Below are 17,192 nucleotides of genomic sequence, written 5' to 3'. Positions count from 1 at the left end.
TTTGCACATGCCGTCCCCTATGTTTGCAACATCCTTTTACTCATTCCGCCTGGCTGACTCCCATTCATTTTTCGGGTCTCGGCACCAACGTCACTTCCTCTGCGAAGCCCTCCTTTCCCGCTCTCCGTCCCGAAGTCCGCCTCTTAAACGCTCTTATAGGTTCCTGTGCCTTTCCTTCATGTCACTTGGCGGGGGGGGGGGGTCTCATTTGTTATTGGACCTTTATTTGTGTGGCTCTTTAGTTATGTCTGTGACCATGAGCTCCATGGAGGCGGGGAGGTGTGTGTTGGTCACCGACGTGTTTCCCAGCACAGCGCGGTCACGCCGAAAACTCCCAGTTAATGTTCGTTGAATGATGAAAGATTTTCGTGGGGCCACTCTGTGTATATGCGGGGAGTCGTCATATTCCCAGGTGGGAGTGGGGCGGTGGGACCGGGAGGGAAGGGGAACCAATGATTGTTGGTAATAGCAAAAGACTACAAACACCCCAGATGTTCTTTAGTAGGGAGACTGGCAGAGGAGAAACACAGATAACAGCCACATAATAAAATATCATGCAGCTGTAAAAAGGAATGAGGGAAGGGGGGCAAAAAAGGAATGAAATATAGAGTGGGCTCCAGCATATATTAAGTGAAAAGCGAAATGAAAGACAGTGTTTATCATACGCTCCCTTTTTACAGAAGAAAAGGAAATATGTATATAACGTTTAAAAAATAAAGAAAGAAACCAAGAAGTGGAAGAGGAAGAACATGGTAAAAAGTTTAGGTAGATCAATGTGAAAGGTTCATCGTGAAAAAGTTCACTGTGTTCTGATGGGAAACAGCAGTATACTGGATTGTTGGGAACGGACCTAGCAGGGGGAAGCAGTTCCTTTAGAGAGGCAGTCCAGCACAGCAGTGAGAAGGCTGGATTCTGCAGCCATCCTGCTAGGTCTACATCTTACAGGTTGTGAGCCTTTGATCAAGTGACTTTACCTCCTTGGACTTCAAATTTCCTCATCTGTAAAATGGAAATTAAAAATAGTACTTAGCTTGGAATCTAGAAAAATGGTACAGATGAACCTGTTTGCAAGGCAGAAATAGAGACACAGATGCAGAGAACAAACGTATGGACACCAAGTCGGGGGGACGGGGGGGTGGGATGAATTGGGAGATTGGGATTGACATATACACAGTAATAGGTATAAAATAGATAACTAATGAGAACCTGCTGTATAGCACAGGGAACTCCACTTCACTTCGCTGTACAGTAGAAACTGATGCAACATTGTAAAACAACTATACCCCCATTAAAAAAAAAACACAGTACTTACTTCAAAGAGTTGGTGTTGTGAGGTTTAAATAAGTTACTGTGTGTGTTAGAATTGTGCCCAGCACATATTAAATGTTCAAAAAATATTAGCTGTTATTTTTCAAGCATTCTAGAGCCAAAGGGTAGGGATACTAAGCCCAGTGATTGTTGAAGCCCTTTGGCATTCACGCAGGAGATTTTTATTGAATACTTACTAGGTGCCAAGCTCTGTTCTGTGCTGGGGATAGAGAAAGTGAACACACACACACACACACACACACATCTCTGCCCTCATGGAGCTTATAAATATGTAGTGTGTTGATAATAAATGCCACGGAGAAAAATAAAGCAACACAGATGGGGACGGAGAGGAAATGGAAATTTGAAATGGGATGGTCAGAGAAGACCTCACTGCTGGGATATTTGAGTTGAGACCTGAAGGAAATAAGGAGGGAGGGAGTTGTGCCAGTCTCTGAGGGGAGGGGTATCCCAGGCAGAAAGAAGAGAAGCCCTTGGAGGAGAAGGCTTGGAGGAAGGGGTATGATTGGCATGATGACAAGGAGGCCGGTGTTGCTGGAGCAGGGAGAGCCGAGAGGGAAATGAGGGCAGAAGTAGAAGGGACCAGATCACATAAGGTCTTCTAGGCCTTGGTGAGGAGTTGGCTCTGACTCTGAGCAGGATGTGGGGATGACAGGCAGCAGGGAGACTAGGAAGGAGGTTGTTGGATAGTCATTCATTCAGCAGATACCTGTTGAATAAACTACTGTGTGCAGTAAATCTCTTTTAAAAGATGCACCTTTTTCACCCTCCTCAAATTATTGTTAACAGTTTATGCAGTAGCCTTCTGAAACTAATCTACTCCTCAAAATCGTCCTGAGAGGGAAACACTGCTACCATCCCTGTTTGACAGAAGAGGCAGCTGAGACCCAGCTGTTTCTTGCCTCGGGTCATTCTGTGTATACACACACAAACTTGACAGAAGTCAGTTGAATTGTATACATTCTTCTGTGATGCAACAGGCTGTCACTGTCATCTTTTCATGATGATAATACATTGAGATCCATCTTTTTTTTTTTTTTTAACTATATTCTCCCTTTCCTACTTTTTGGTTTCTCCTTTCATTTTTTTTTTTTCTTTTTTTAACATATACACATATTTTCCTTTCTTTTGTAAAAAGGGAGCATACAGTAAACATTGTCTTCACCTTACTTGCTTTTACTTAAAATATGCTAGAGCCTACTGTTCATCAGTGTATAGAGAGATTTTCCTCATTCCTTTTTTTTTTTCCTTCCCTCATTCCTTTTTATAGTTACATAGTGTTTTATTATGTGGATGTATCACATAGTTTTTCGGCCAGTCTCCCTATTTGAGAACATTTGTGTTGATAATAGTCTTTTTTTTTTTTTAATAAATTTATTTATTCATTTTTGGCTGCGTTGTGTCTTCGTTGCTGCACGCGGGCTTTCTCTAGTTGTGGTGAACCGGGGGTACTCTTTGTTGCGGTGCGAGGGCTTCTCATTGCAGTGGCTTCTTTTGTTGTGGAGCACAGGCTCTAGGCACACGGGCTTCAGTAGTTGTGGCTCGCGGGTTCTAGAGCGCAGGCTCAGTAGTTGTGGCGCTCGGGCTTAGTTGCTCCATGGCATGTGGGATCTTCCCGGACCAGGGCTCGAACCCGTGTCCCCTGCATTGGCAGACGGATTCTTAACCACTGCACCATCAGGGAAGCCCGATAATAGTCTTTTGCTATTAGGAATAGTGCTGTAATTCATACCCTTCTTATTTGTTAATTTTGCCAGTGTGACTTTGGGACAGATGCCCAATAGTCCCCCGCCCCCGGCCTTTTAAAGCACAACTCCATAGTAATCCAGAAAATGGCAGAAATATAATTTAATTAGGCCTTCTCTGATGTATTGAGTGCTTACTACGTACAGGACTCTGACTGGCGCTCCTCAGAGCTATGTTTTAGAAAGCTTGCTCTGGTGTCCAGTCCAGAGTACAGCCCTGATGGAGAGACAGGAGGCACTGAGACCAGTGAGGTGGCTGCTCTGTGTTCATTTGTTCAGTCATTCAGCAGGTGTTTGCGGTCAGCCCGTTATATGTAAAGTACTGGAGGTGAGGCTCGGTACTCCATGAGGTACTGCCTCTGAGCTGGGAGACATCAGTCTCCCCCAAGTTGCAACCTCATGGACACGTACAGTCTGATCCAGACTCTGGAAGGGGGAGGGGCTTCAAAAGACCCAACAAAGACCCAACAGGCTAGAAAGGAGGGTTGAGCCCTTTGCAGCTAGTGAGGTAAGGTGCAGAGCTTGATCTATCCTCTTCTCCAGGGAGTACCAGGCAGCAGCCATGGCAGGCAGCAGCGGGGACAGCGTCACTCGCCGGAGCGTGGCATCACAGTTTTTCACACAAGAGGAGGGGCCGGGCATTGATGGCATGACCACATCAGAGAGAGTGAGTATGGAGAGAGGGGTTTGGAGTGGGGAGGCACAGGCCCTGTCTTTGGGCCATGCACCTCTAGGTGGCAGAACGCAGGGAGCGCCGTCAGGGCTGGGCTGGCAAGGTGAGTACTGTCATATGCCTTTCACCTTCCTTCCAGGTGGTGGATCTCCTCAACCAGGCAGCACTGATCACCAATGATTCAAAGATCACAGTGCTCAAACAGGTGAGGGGAAGGGGGTGATGCTGGGCTAAGCAGGACAAGGGGAGCCAGGATGGGAACCTCTGGAAAAGAAGACACTGGTAATAACACTAGTGTCCACAGTTAAGCACTTGGGATATGCCTGCCATGGTGCTCAGTGCTATTCGGCCACGCTGTCATTTAATTCTCACAAAAACTCTATGAGGCAGGGTAATTTCTTCCCTGTTTTATAGAGAAAGAAGCAGAGTTTCAGAGCTTAAATTAGCCCAAGGTCACTCTGCTAGCAGCTGGCTGAACTAGGACTTGAATGCTGGATTCAGACTCCAAATTCTATGCTCTTGATCCTCGTATTTGCTCTCTGCCAGGGTCCTATCCAGTGGGGAAGACGTGCAGGTCACTAGACAGTGAGGACCCGGAGTGGGCAGGGATGGGATGGAGGAGCCCAGAGGGGTGTGGAACCCAGAGGGAGCTTCTGACCCAGACTAGCGGTGGGGAGTCAGGGAGAGCTTTTTAGAAGAGGGGCGTCTGAGCTGAGACCTGGATGATAAGGAGAGAACCAGGCCAAGTGAGAGAGGGAGAGTGTCTTGACCAGAGGGCATAATAGCTTGTACAGAAGCAAAAGAGGGCATGGGGAATTGGGGAGGCAGGTGGAGTTCAGAGGTTGGGAGGTCAGGTTGCCTGGGTGAGGACCCCAGTTCTACTTGTTCAGCATGTGGCCTTGGGTAGTCGATTCCACCTCAGCAGTAGAGTGGGGTCCTGATGGGGCCTCCCTCGTGGAGTGGTTGTCAGGGCTGTTCAACAGTGCCTTGGTTCATAGGCAGTGAGCTTCTGTGAGAATGTTTTTGGGAAGGGCTTATTCCAAAGAGCCTGGCAGGTACAAGGGCCTCAGAAAATGTGTTCTCATTGTCATAAAATGCCTGATGAATTGTGACAGTTGAGTGGGGAGTAGAAACAGAAGGAGAGTGGAGAGAATTGCTGGGTGAGCCTCAGGAAGGTAGGAGTCCTGCAGCACTTCCCTCTTTTCTTTAGCCTCCATCTGTAACACATACTCAGTATCCACCAGGACCTGCGCCCTGTAGCATCTTATTATTGAAGCCTCACAACAGCCCTATAAGTTGTTGTTTACGATTCCCATTTTACAGAAGAGCAAACTGAGACTCAGGGGAAGCCACTTGCCCAGGCCATGGTAGGAGTGGCAGAGCCAGGATTTGAACTGAGCTTATCTGCTGCCTACCCCCGTGCTGTTTTCTCCTACATGTTCCTGTCTGCACTGATTGGACCCTGGTTTTATACGTGTGTTCCTCCTTCCCATCCCCAATCTCCTTCCAGGTCCAGGAACTGATCATCAACAAAGATCCCACACTACTGGACAACTTCCTGGATGTGAGTGACCGACAGGAGAGAAAGGATGTGGGTGTAGGGATAAGGGAATGGATCCTGGTGCAACTCTGACTTACCTTTTTCCTGACCTTGGCAGGAGATCATCGCTTTCCAAGCAGACAAGTCCATTGAAGTGCGCAAGTTTGTCATCGGCTTCATCGAGGAGGCATGGTATGGGGCGGTGCAGGGAGCCCCTGGGAGCACCCCTGCTGGAGTCAGCCTCCTTGGCGCCTGGCCCTGCCCTGAGAGTCTTGCCCTCTGCTTCTCAGACCCATTCTCCCTCCCATGCACAGTGATTCCCCAGCAAATGTTTAATAAGGTCGAAATCTTGGACTCATCCGCAATTCCTCTACTTCTCCCACACTTCACATCTGCATCATCAGTAAGGACTATCGGCTCTACCTTCAAATTGTAAACAGCATCTGACAATTTTTCAGCTACTTCCCTTGCTGTACTAAATACTTTACCTACTTTGTTATTCGATCCTCAAAATAACACTGGATTATTTGTTTGGCACATTTAACTGAAGACAGAACTGTGACTCAGAGAGGTGAAGTGAGTTTCCTAAGGTCACACAGCCAGTATGTGGCCGTGCTGGGATTTTAACCCGTGTCCATAACACCATTGCCCAAATTCTCAGTCTCCACCTTTTACTGGGAGAATTTTTTTTTTCAGTTGAGGTATAGTTGATTTATAATATTATATTAGTTTCAGGTGTACAACATAGTGATTCAAATTTTTTATACATTATATTCTACTTAAAGTTATTGTAAAATATTGGCTATATTGCCTGTGGTGTACAATATATCCTTGTAGTTGATTTATTTTATACATAGTAGTTTGTACCTCTTAATCCCCCTACCCCTATCTTGCCCCTCCTCCCTTCCCTCTCCCTGTTGGTAACCACTAGTTTAGTCCTTTTTTTTTTTTTTTTAAGGTATAGTTGATTTACAATATTATATTAATTTCAGGTATACAACCTAGTGATTCAAAATTTTTATAGATTATTACTGGGACAATTTGTGGTAAGTTTTCTGAGTTTGCCAAAAAACTTTTTGTTCGACAGATACGTATCACATAACTGCTATGTGCCAGGCATTTGTGTCAGACTGTAGGACTGTAACAGTGAACAAAAACAGGTATCGTTCCTGCCTTCATGTAGCTGACAGCTGAGTTTCATATTTTTGACTGATTAGCTTAATAATTAAATTCAGATTGTAACGTGTTATGAAAATACACATTCTGAGCTCTAGGTGTAGCATTGAATTTATTCATTCACTGAATAAATATTTTTTGAAGGCCTTTCATTTTTTCCTTCAACAAAAAATGAGACTCTGCTAGTACTCAGACTAGAAAGGGTCCCCCACTTTCAGAGCCCTCAGACTTAGGTAAACAAATTAGTAAACAAAACCAGTGATTACATAAAGTAGAGTGCTTTAAAGTAATAATGGTTAGTATCTATTGAATGCTTTCTATGCTGTTCTAAGAACTTTACATGTGTTGTTGCAGTTTTCACAGCAACCCTTGAGGTAGGAACTATTCTAAATGAGACACAGTTGCTTATCCAGATTTACAGTTGTCTGGCTCTGCTGCCCCTTATGTGAACAGCAGGGCCCTAATAATAAAGAACAGTGGGGGTTACAGGACCAACCTAGACAGCGTTCGGGGGCAGCTCTGTCTGAAGGTGCCGGGCATTGTTCTCAGCTTCCAGCTGTGCTGGCAAACAAGACAAGTGCCCACCTCCGTTCCAATCTCCTGACACACTGACCCTGATTTCCCTTTCCTTGTGGACCCCAGGCTCCCATCACCTGCCCAAAGACCACCTTGACCTTGCCCTTTTTCCTCCATCCCCTAGCAAGCGAGACATTGAGTTACTGCTGAAACTGATCGCAAATCTCAACATGCTCTTGAGAGATGAGAATGTGAATGTGGTGAAGAAGGCCATCCTCACCATGACCCAGCTCTACAAGGTGGCCCTGCAGGTAAGAGCTCCCTCCCCGCCTGGGGCTGTCCCCGCCTGACAGGTCTCATTTACAGAGTCATCTGTTATAGTTCAAAACCAGCGTCAGATCAGATTCATTATGAGCAAGACGTGCTGTTGATCTTTAGGAAAAGACAACAAAGAGGTTCTAATGTCTAATGGTCAGGGAGTTGCCATTAACCCATCCTTCCATCCATCTGTGCATTCATTTGTGCATTCAACAAACATTCCCTGAGTACCTCCTTTGTGACCAAGATGGGCCAGCCAGGTCCACACTGTGGTGTGATGTACATTAACATTAATGAAAGGAATGAATCCATTTAATCTCTGCCACCACCTTGTGAGGTTGGCACTGTTGTTCCTTTGGCTTCCTTAAGATCTGAGTCTTCATCACTCTGGGTTGTCATTATCTGTGAACCTCGTGAGGGCAGGACCAGACCTGGCTTGGTCACCACTGGGTCCTGTCCCCAGCATCACCTAGCATGGGGCCAGAGACAGAGTTGTAACTCAGTGAACATTTCCCCAGTGAATGTATTCATCATCATTTATGGATCTCTGGGAGTTGGTGGAGTTGGTGATTGATGTCTTTTCCCCATCTGTCTGTACGTCTGTCCATCCCTCCCTGGCCCACTCGCAGTGGATGGTGAAGTCACGGGTGATCAGCGAGCTCCAGGAAGCCTGCTGGGATATGGTGTCTGCCATGGCTGGGGACATCATCCTGCTGTTGGACTCTGACAATGACGGCATCCGTACCCACGCCATCAAGTTTGTGGAGAGCCTCATTGTCACCCTGTCGCCCCGCATGGCTGACTCGGAGGTGCCCCGACGCCAGGAGCACGACATCAGCCTGGACCGCATCCCTCGTGACCATCCCTATATCCAATACAGTGAGTGCCACCTATCAGCTGGTGCCATTTGTCAGTCACTGCACTGGCTCCCTTCCTCTCCTTCTCCCCTTCACCCCCTTTTTTCTTGGTTTTTCATTTCTGGAGTCAGTTTAAAACAGTGCTTAAGAGCCCTGATGCTAGGTTCAAATCTCAGTGTTACCACTTACTCATGTGAGCTTGGGCAAGTTACTCCTCTCTGAACTTTATCTTCTTTTTGTAAAACGGACGTGATAGTAGTATCCCTTTCACAGGTTTGTTGGGAGGTTCCATGAAGTCGTGAGCACTTAGTAGTAAATACTAGGTAGTTTTACAGTTTTTCTAATTGCAAATTATAGAAGTAGTACGTGCACATTACTGAAATGTCAAGCAATAAATATAGAGGGGTATAAAGGGAAAATACCCCCTCCCCAAGTCCTGCTTACCAGAGATGAATACTGCTAAGAGTATTGTTTTCTTTCAGACTTTTTCTATGCAAAGATATTTATATGTATATATTCATAGTTTCTGTGTCTGTCTGTTGGCCCTGTTTTTACAGAAAACAGGGCCATGCTTTATACTCTCAACTGAGAGGCATTAGAGTGTAGTGGCTTGTGTTTGAATCTCTGCTCTACCATTGAGCAACTGACCTATTCTCTCTGATCCTGTTTCTTCATTGGTAAATTGGGGGTCATTATTATGGCATCTACTTTAGGGTGTAGGTATGAGCATTTGGTGAATTAATGTGGCTGGCATAGTAAGCATTCCACAAATATTAGCTCTTCTTATATATTGTTTGACAACCTTTTTTTTTAAATTAATTAATTAATTTGTTATTTTTGGCTGCGTTGGGTCTTCATTGCTGCATGCGGGCTTTCTCTAGTTGCGTCGAGTTGGGGCTACTCTTCGTTGCAGTGTGCGGGCTTCTCGTTGCGGCAGCTTCCCTTGTTGCGGAGCATGGGCTCTAGGTGCACAGGCTTCAGTAGTTGTGGCACGCGGGCTTAGTAGTTGTGGCTTGCGGGCTCTAGAGCACAGGCTCAGTAGTTGTGGCACATGGGCTTAGTTGCTCCACGACATGTGGGATCTTCCCAGACTAGGGCTCGAACCCGTGTCCCCTGCATTGGCAGGCGGATTCTTAACCACTGTGCCACCAGGGAAGTCCCTTGACAACCTTTTGAACTCAACAAAATTATCTTGTTACATCTTTTCCTAACAATATCGTGTTCAGATGCTACAAAATATTCCATAGTATGGTTACATCACATTCTATTTTTTTTCCACTATTTCAGATAATGTGGCATCCAGTATGTTTTTGCATAAGAAATGTCAAGATATCTTTCACAGTTGTTAAGAGTTAACTTTTGGTGACTGGATCAAGGAGCGTGGTGATAAAAAGAACTTTGAGTTCTTTGTCTGTGTGTGTACAGACATATACATATTCAAAGTTTTACATCAATGTAGTTCAGACAGTCAGATTCCTTATAGTTGGATATTTTAAATTATTTCTACTTTTTCACTATTGCAAGCTCATGCTTTGAGCATCAGCTCTAAATTTTTATACTCATTAATAGTCTTTTAGTCAGACTCATCAACCACTAAATTTTCTGTGTTTTTTCAGCCATTCACAGCCATCCGTGTATGAGGATCTTTCTCCTTTTGGTCCCAAAGGCTGCTCTCTCTGGAGGCCAGGGAGAAAGGGCCCTACTAACTGGTTCTCTTCTCTCCCTCATTAGATGTGCTGTGGGAAGAAGGCAAGGCAGCCTTAGAGCAGTTGCTCAAGTTCATGGTGCACCCCGCTATCTCCTCCATCAACCTGACCACAGCCCTGGGCTCCCTCGCCAATATTGCCCGCCAGAGGCCCATGTTCATGTCTGAGGTGATTCAGGCCTATGAAACCCTGCACGGTAAGTTGGTCCCCTCCTTCTCCCCTTCCCCTGTCCACAGACCAGGCTCCTCTATTCTGAGGAAATGTGAGCTAGGTAGTGGGCCCATAAGGGATTCATCATCAATCTAGTAGGTTGTGGACACAGGGAAGGATTCTCTAGGCTAGACATGTATATTTCGGTGGTTGCATGTGACAGAAACTTGGTTCAAAGCTGATTTTAATATTGAGGTATGTGTGGGTGAAATGACCTGGTTGGTGTCTGTGAAGTACTTTAAAATACTCCAGCTCTGCCCTTCTCTCCCCCAAAAAGCAGGGAGGATCGATGTGCCAAGATCAGCAAAATGTTGATGGGTACATGGCGATTCATTATACTGTTTTCTCTGCTTTTGTGCATGTGTGAAAACTGAAAAGTCTGGGGTTGAGGCATGAGTGTGTGCAGATCATGAATCCCTCTCCATCTCCTGGCTCTTGTGTGTCTCTTTCCTTGGGGTAGCAAAGATGGCCCCCAGTTGTTACAGGCTTCCATTCCATCTCCTTGGCAACCCCATGGGAAAGAGAATGTCTCTTCCGAATCATTCCAGCAAAGGTCCAAGGGCTCATTGTTTCTGATTGGCCAAGAAGATATTGTGAGCCTATCTCTGAACCAGTCACAATGGCCAAGAGATTGCAGTGTTCTTACTGGCCCTGAGTCTCTTGCCCACTTGGACTGAGAATGGAGCCGAGGTGGTTCCCTCAAAGGAAAATGGGAGTGTTGTTGGCTGAGGAAGTGGGAAGGGATGCTGGGCAGGAGAGATTGCAGGCATCCTCTTTCTCTCTGGAACAGGGGAGGCTTACTTGTCAAGGTGATTGTTAGACATTAGAAAGTCATTCTGGTGTCAGGGACCAACGATGAACTGTTGTGGCAGTTCGGTTGGGACATTGTGGAGGTGATTATAGCCTTCCCCAGGGCAAGCATGTTGGAATTTCCAGACCAGAGATGGAGGGAGATGAGACTATGTTTAATGAAAGGGAGGGTGAGTTTTCTTTTCGTTTTAAGGTTGACTAATACTGAAGGAGACCTCTCAAGGATTTTGAGTATCAGCTTGTACAGGGGGAAGGCCATACATTAGATCTGAGAGCGAAGGAACTTTTCTAGGAGATGTCCGCCACCACTGCCCAAGCTGGGGCTTGGGAAGTGAGGGTGGCAGGGCCCCATGAGCTCTGTCCACAGCGCGAAATTCTTGCTACTTTCCTCACAGCCAACCTGCCCCCAACGCTGGCCAAATCTCAGGTGAGCAGCGTGCGTAAGAACCTCAAGTTGCACCTGTTGAGTGTGCTGAAGCACCAAGCCTCCTTGGAGTTCCAGGCTCAGATCACCACCCTGCTGGTAGACCTGGGCACACCGCAGGCTGAGATCGCCCGCAACATGCCCAGCGGCAAGGATGCCCGCAAGCGGCCCCGAGATGACTCAGATTCCACGCTCAAGAAGATGAAGCTTGGTGAGCTGAGGAGCCGAGTGAGGCCTGGCAGGAGGTGGTGGCGGGGACTGACCACGTTCGAAATGTCTAATTATTTACAGGAAACTGTAAGCTAAATTTACATTATAAATTATGTTGTATAAATATGGTGACATATAATAAGTGATATCAAAGTAAAATTACTGAAGAATGTAATACACTTACAAGTAATCATGAGTTACTTAAGTTATACAGGAAGGAATAAAATGAAGATAGTCTCTCTTTCATCCCTCACCCCAAAAGTAACCACTCCACAAGTATTAACACTTAGATTTTCTTTCAGAAATGCCTTATATGTGTTATATGTGTAGAGTTCTCCTTCCCTGTGTTTCATTTATAAATCGAGTCTCTTTTTGAAGTAATTTTTTTTTTTTTTTAATTTTATCATTATTTATTTATTTATTTATTTATTTATGGCTGTGTTGGGTCTTCGTTTCTGTGCGAGGGCTTTCTCTAGTTGCGGCAAGTGGGGGCCACTCTTCATCGCGGTGCGCGGCCTCTCACTGTCGCGGCCTCTCTTGTTGCGGAGCACAGGCTCCAGACGTGCAGGCTCAGCAATTGTGGCTCATGGGCCTAGTCACTCCGTGGCATGTGGGATCTTCCCAGACCAGGGCTCGAACCCGTGTCCCCTGCATTGGCAGGCAGATTCTCAACCACTGCGCCACCAGGGAAGCCCTGAAGTAATTTTTTTTTTTTTTTGGCTGTGCCATGTGGCATGTAGGATCTTAGTTCCGAAACCAGGGATCAAACCCACACCCCCTGCAGTGGAATTGCGGAGTCTTAACCACTGGACCGCCAGGGAAGTCCCTGAAGTAATTTTTTAATGGTTGTATTATTTATCAATAGTGTTGACCATGGCAACCTTCCTTACTGTAAAAAAAAATTTTTTTTAAGTGCTCGTTTGTTTCTAGAACATTTATGAAAGAATCGAGTTTTGGATTTCCCTGGCGGTCCAGTGGTTGAGACTCCTCGCTTCCACTGCAGGGGGCGTAGGTTCGATCCCTGGTGAGGGAATTGGGATCCCATGGCGCAGCCAAAAAAAAAAAGAAGAATCAAGTTTTGTTTTCGTTTTTTTTTTCACTTTGAAAAATAACTTATTTTGATATAAGGAGTGAGGTAAGGATCTATTTTTCTCCCCCTAATTAAGCACACAAAGCAGAGCGTTCTGTACCTTATTTGTTTAGGAATTATCTTGGAGTTTTTCTATATGTGCACATGGAAATCTGCTGCATCCTTGTAATGGTGGCATAATAGTCTATAGGGTACATGGACCACTTTAACCAGTCCCCCTGTTGGTGGACATTTCATTTGTGTCCATTTTTATAAAGTAATGAAGATTGCTGTAGTGTACAGTCTTGCATGCGTGTCAAGTCATGAGACAAGTTCCCAGTAGTGGGATTGATGGGGCAAAGAGCTTATACATTTATTTTTTGCCAACCAATTTTATTTTTCTATTACTTTCAACTTTTCATTTTGAAATAATTTCGAACTTGCAGATAAGTACAAGAATAATACCAAACACTCCTGTGTACCCTTCACAAGGTGGGGATCACACATTCCATTTAGTTGTCACATCCCTCGAGTCTCCCAAATCATTTCCTCAGCCTTCTTCTGTTTCATGACCTTGACGTTGTGAAGAGTCCAGGGCAGCTGTTTGGTAGAATGTCCCTCCTCTTGGGTTTGTCTGCTCTTGCCTCCTGATTGGATTCAGGTTCTGTACTTTTGGCACGAACACTGCAGAAGTGATGCCCCAACTTCCTCTGTGTGTTGTGAGGAGGCACATGATGTCAGTTTGTCTCATCATTGGTGATGGGAATTTGATCTCTTGGTCGAAGTGATGACCGCCGGGTTTCTCTAGTGTAAAGTACCCTTTTTCCCTTTGTAAATAATAAGCTGAGAAGAGATACTTAAAACTATGTAAAATACTAGTTCTGCTTCAAACTTTGTGTGGTTTTGGCATCCATTAATGATTGTTGCCTGCATCTACTATTACTGTAATGGTTATAAAAAGGTTTCTTTCTACATTTATTACTTGGCATTTTGCTGTAAGGAAGAGCTTTCTTTTCTTCTCCCTACTTTACTGTTAGTGTGGACTTCTGGATTCTTATTTATTCTCTGGGTTATAATCCATTATTGTTGTTTTTCATTTTGTTACTCAAATTGCCTTATATTTAGTAGCAGGAGCCTTTGAGCAGGCTCCTATGTCCCTTTAATGTGTCCTGTAAGTTTTTTTGAGCATTTCTTATTTTCTGGCATAACAAGGTGTTCTAGACTCATCGTGTACTTTCCTTACCCCAGCCTTCAACCAGCCATTTCTCTAAGGAGCCCTGGTTTCTTTCCTTCTTTTTTTTTTTTTTTTTCTGGTTTCTTTTAAGTAGGAAATAGTTTCAGAAACCAAGATCTGAGCCATGGATATGTCCATTACTGCTGGGTGCATTTAAATTCTTTTTTTTTGGCCGCACTGTGAGGCATGCGGGATCCCAGTTGCCCGACCAGGGATCGAACCCATGTCCCCTGCAGTGGAAGCTCAGAGTCCTAACCACTGGCCTGCCGGGGAAGTCCCTAAATTCTTGATAGCAGTTTTCCAAAAAATCACACCAGCGTTTACAACCCCAGCAGTGTGCGAGTGCCAGTTACCCCATTCTTACCAGCCCTGGACATTTGTAAACTCTCTGGGTATAAATGGTATCCTAGGTCTCAGCTTGCTTTTTTGCATGTGTTGGAGTCAGGCTGCATGTTGTTTTACATTTATTAGCTACTTTCATTTCTGTGAAGTGCCCGTTCTATTGTGTTGGTTAGCCTTTTGTAACTGAATTGTATGTGCCCTTGGTTAATGCAGGGTATCAGTTCTTTGTTACATGTGTTACAAACTTGAAGAGACTGCATAACATTTCATCATATTTTTGCCTTAATCTACTTAAATCATTATTGAACATTCTAGCTTTTCCACTCTTATAAATACAGCTTTGAGGAACGTCTTTGCACACAAAGCCTTTTCTCTAAGGTTCACGTTAATTAGTTTTTTCCCTTGAGCTAGAACCGCTGTGCTTGTAGTCACCCAGCCTGTTATTGATAGAAGTTGTGTGCCATATCTCTGTACAGTCAGTGTTGCAGTGAATTCTCTGTACATCTTACCTTAGCTATATCTGTAAGTTTTTTTTTTTTTAAGGTATATTTATTTATTTATTTATTTATGGCTGTGTTGGGTCTTTGTTTCTGTGCGAGGGCTTTCTCTAGTTGCAGCAAGTGGGGGCCACTCTTCATCACGGTGCACGGGCCTCTCACTATCGCAGCCTCTCTTGTTGCGGAGCACAGGCTCCAGACGCGCAGGCTCAGTAATTGTGGCTCACGGGCCGAGTTGCTCCGCGGCATGTGGGATCTTCCCAGACCAGGGCTCGAACCCGTGTCCCCTGTATCGGCAGGCAGATTCTCAACCACTGCGCCACCAAGGAAGCCCCTGTAAGTTTTTAGGGTAGATATTTAAAAGTGGAATTGCTGTGTTGAAGAGGTGTGCACATTTAAAATATTGACCTACTATCAAACTGCCCTTCCAAAAGGCGATACCAGTTTACATTTCCACAGTTCACACCCCTATTAACAACTGTCACTACTAACCTTTTTTTTTATTATTATTTTAAATTAATTAATTTATTTATTTTTGGCTGTGTTGGGTCTTTGTTTCTGTGCGAGGGCTTTCTCTAGTTGCGGCAAGCGGGGGCCACTCTTCATCGCGGTGTGCGGGCCTCTCACTATCGCGGCCTCTCTTGTTGCGGAGCACGGGCTCCAGACGCGCAGGCTCAGTAGTTGTGGCTCACGGGCCTAGTTGCTCTGCGGCATGTGGGATCTTCCCAGACCAGGGCTCGAACCCGTGTCCCCTGCATTGGCAGGCAGATTCTCAACCACTGCGCCACCAGGGAAGCCCACTACTAACCTTTTTATTTTTTGTCAATCATATAGGCAAATTCGCTGTCTTATTAGGATGTTTTTACATTTTCCTGATTCCTGGTGAGGTTGAGCACTGTTTCAAATGTAGGTGTTTTTAAACAGTAAAGTCTGTGAACTTATTACTTAACCTTTTTGTCTTTTGGAGCTTAGTGTGATCAGCCAGGCTGGTATGGCTTATTCCCATTTCCCAGATGAAGAGAACTGAGGCCTAGAGAGAGGCAGGTAGTTCCCCAGGGTCATATGGCACAAAGGTCTTCATATGCTGCACTGCTCCTATTTGCTGAGGCTGCCTGGGGGCAGGGACCTCTGGGGGTGCCTGGGAGGAGGGGAGGGCTGCTGCCCTCTCTAGAGCCATCATCTTGTCTCCTTCTCTATCCCAGAGCCCAACCTGGGGGAAGACGACGAGGACAAGGACTTGGAGCCAGGCCCCTCAGCGACCTCGAAGGCCTCAGCCCAGATCTCAGGCCAGTCAGACACAGATATCACAGCCGAGTTCCTACAGCCTCTGCTGACACCTGACAATGTGGCCAATCTGGTGAGGATGGGTGGGGGCCATTTCCCACCAGGCAGGGAGGAAGGGTCTCTAGTCTTTTCTCTGCCCCTCCGCTCCACACTGCCCACCTTTTCCAGATGACATCAGACATCAGATGAAGCACTTTTCTGTTTTCAGTGTTGGGAGGGTGCGGTCCAGTGGGCCTTCCTCACTTTGGATGGACCTCTTGCATGATCTTTACTCCTTCAGGAGGTTACTTGTCACTGCCCCCCCCCCATAATCCCCCTTTGGGTTTTCTGAGTCTCCATCTACACCCACGCACTTGCACTGTCTCCTCTCCTTTGCAGGGAGGGTCTCTTAACTGTAGAGTGAACCCCATGACTTGTTTGCTAAGTGGTGTAGGATTGGCATCGGTGGGGTGGGATGACCAGTGTTTTCTTTGGATTTTCAAAGATGACCTGCTTCAAAGTGAAAGAACCACTGGTTTGAGTTGATGAGGGGAGCTGGAGTGGTGGGGTGTCTCACATCAGTCCTCCGGCTGTAGCAGCACCGAGACCTTTCTGTTGGGTGCTCATGGAGAATAAATACCTCTTCCCATGCTCAACAGCAGTCACCATCAGCTTTCCCTTCTCTCTGCCTAGAGCCTCCAAGGGGCTTAGCTGTTGGGTGATTGGGGTGGCGAGGAGTTTTCTCTCCAGCTCAGATCTCTTTGGTGAGCTCCGGGCCTGGATATGCGGCCACCTCCTGCATCTTTCTCTCCTTGGGTGTTTCACAGGCACCTCAGACTTAACATTTCAAAACTAAACTTGTGAAATTTCTCCCCCGACTCTTCTACAGGCCCGTGGCCCCTCCTGTGTTCTTGGCACACATGCCTCTCGTCCCCACGCCAGAAACTTGGGAGTTAAACTCTTTACCTCCCCCTCAGCCCGAGTCCTTCCCCTCTTCTCCATTCCCCATGGCCCATGCCCTGTCCAGGCCCCGCCCTTTTCACACAGAGAACTACCTGCTTGTTCCCTGGCTCTGCCTTCCACTCTCCCTGTGGCAGGCAGAGGCATCTTTGTAAAGTACAAGTCATGATGCTCCCCTGCTCAGATCCCTGCCAGGGCTCTTTGTTTCCTTCCAGATAAAACTTAAATTCAGCTTGCCTTAGACCCTGTTTGATTCGGCTTCCATTAACTTGTTGTACCTTATCTATCCCTGTCACACTCTGGGAAATTGTCT

General features: G+C 45.9%; 1 protein-coding gene across 1 annotated transcript in view; it reads left to right on the top strand.

Moving 5' to 3' along the window:
- Positions 1–17,192, top strand: part of SYMPK (symplekin scaffold protein) — a 36,237-nt gene that overhangs the window by 390 nt on the left and 18,655 nt on the right. Inside the window, exons 2-10 of the mRNA XM_061174481.1 lie at positions 3,618–3,741; positions 3,887–3,952; positions 5,258–5,311; positions 5,406–5,479; positions 7,164–7,290; positions 7,927–8,176; positions 9,886–10,056; positions 11,276–11,515; positions 15,859–16,013. Coding sequence (XP_061030464.1) covers positions 3,637–3,741; positions 3,887–3,952; positions 5,258–5,311; positions 5,406–5,479; positions 7,164–7,290; positions 7,927–8,176; positions 9,886–10,056; positions 11,276–11,515; positions 15,859–16,013 — 1,242 coding nt within the window. The 5' untranslated portion in view covers positions 3,618–3,636. The remainder of the gene's footprint in view (positions 1–3,617; positions 3,742–3,886; positions 3,953–5,257; positions 5,312–5,405; positions 5,480–7,163; positions 7,291–7,926; positions 8,177–9,885; positions 10,057–11,275; positions 11,516–15,858; positions 16,014–17,192) is intronic.

The sequence above is a fragment of the Eubalaena glacialis genome, chromosome 18 (assembly GCF_028564815.1).
Source record: "Eubalaena glacialis isolate mEubGla1 chromosome 18, mEubGla1.1.hap2.+ XY, whole genome shotgun sequence".
In the NCBI taxonomy this organism is placed as follows: domain Eukaryota; kingdom Metazoa; phylum Chordata; class Mammalia; order Artiodactyla; family Balaenidae; genus Eubalaena; species Eubalaena glacialis.
Note: the sequence above shows the minus strand (reverse complement) of the source record. Positions and strands in the feature narration are given on the sequence as shown.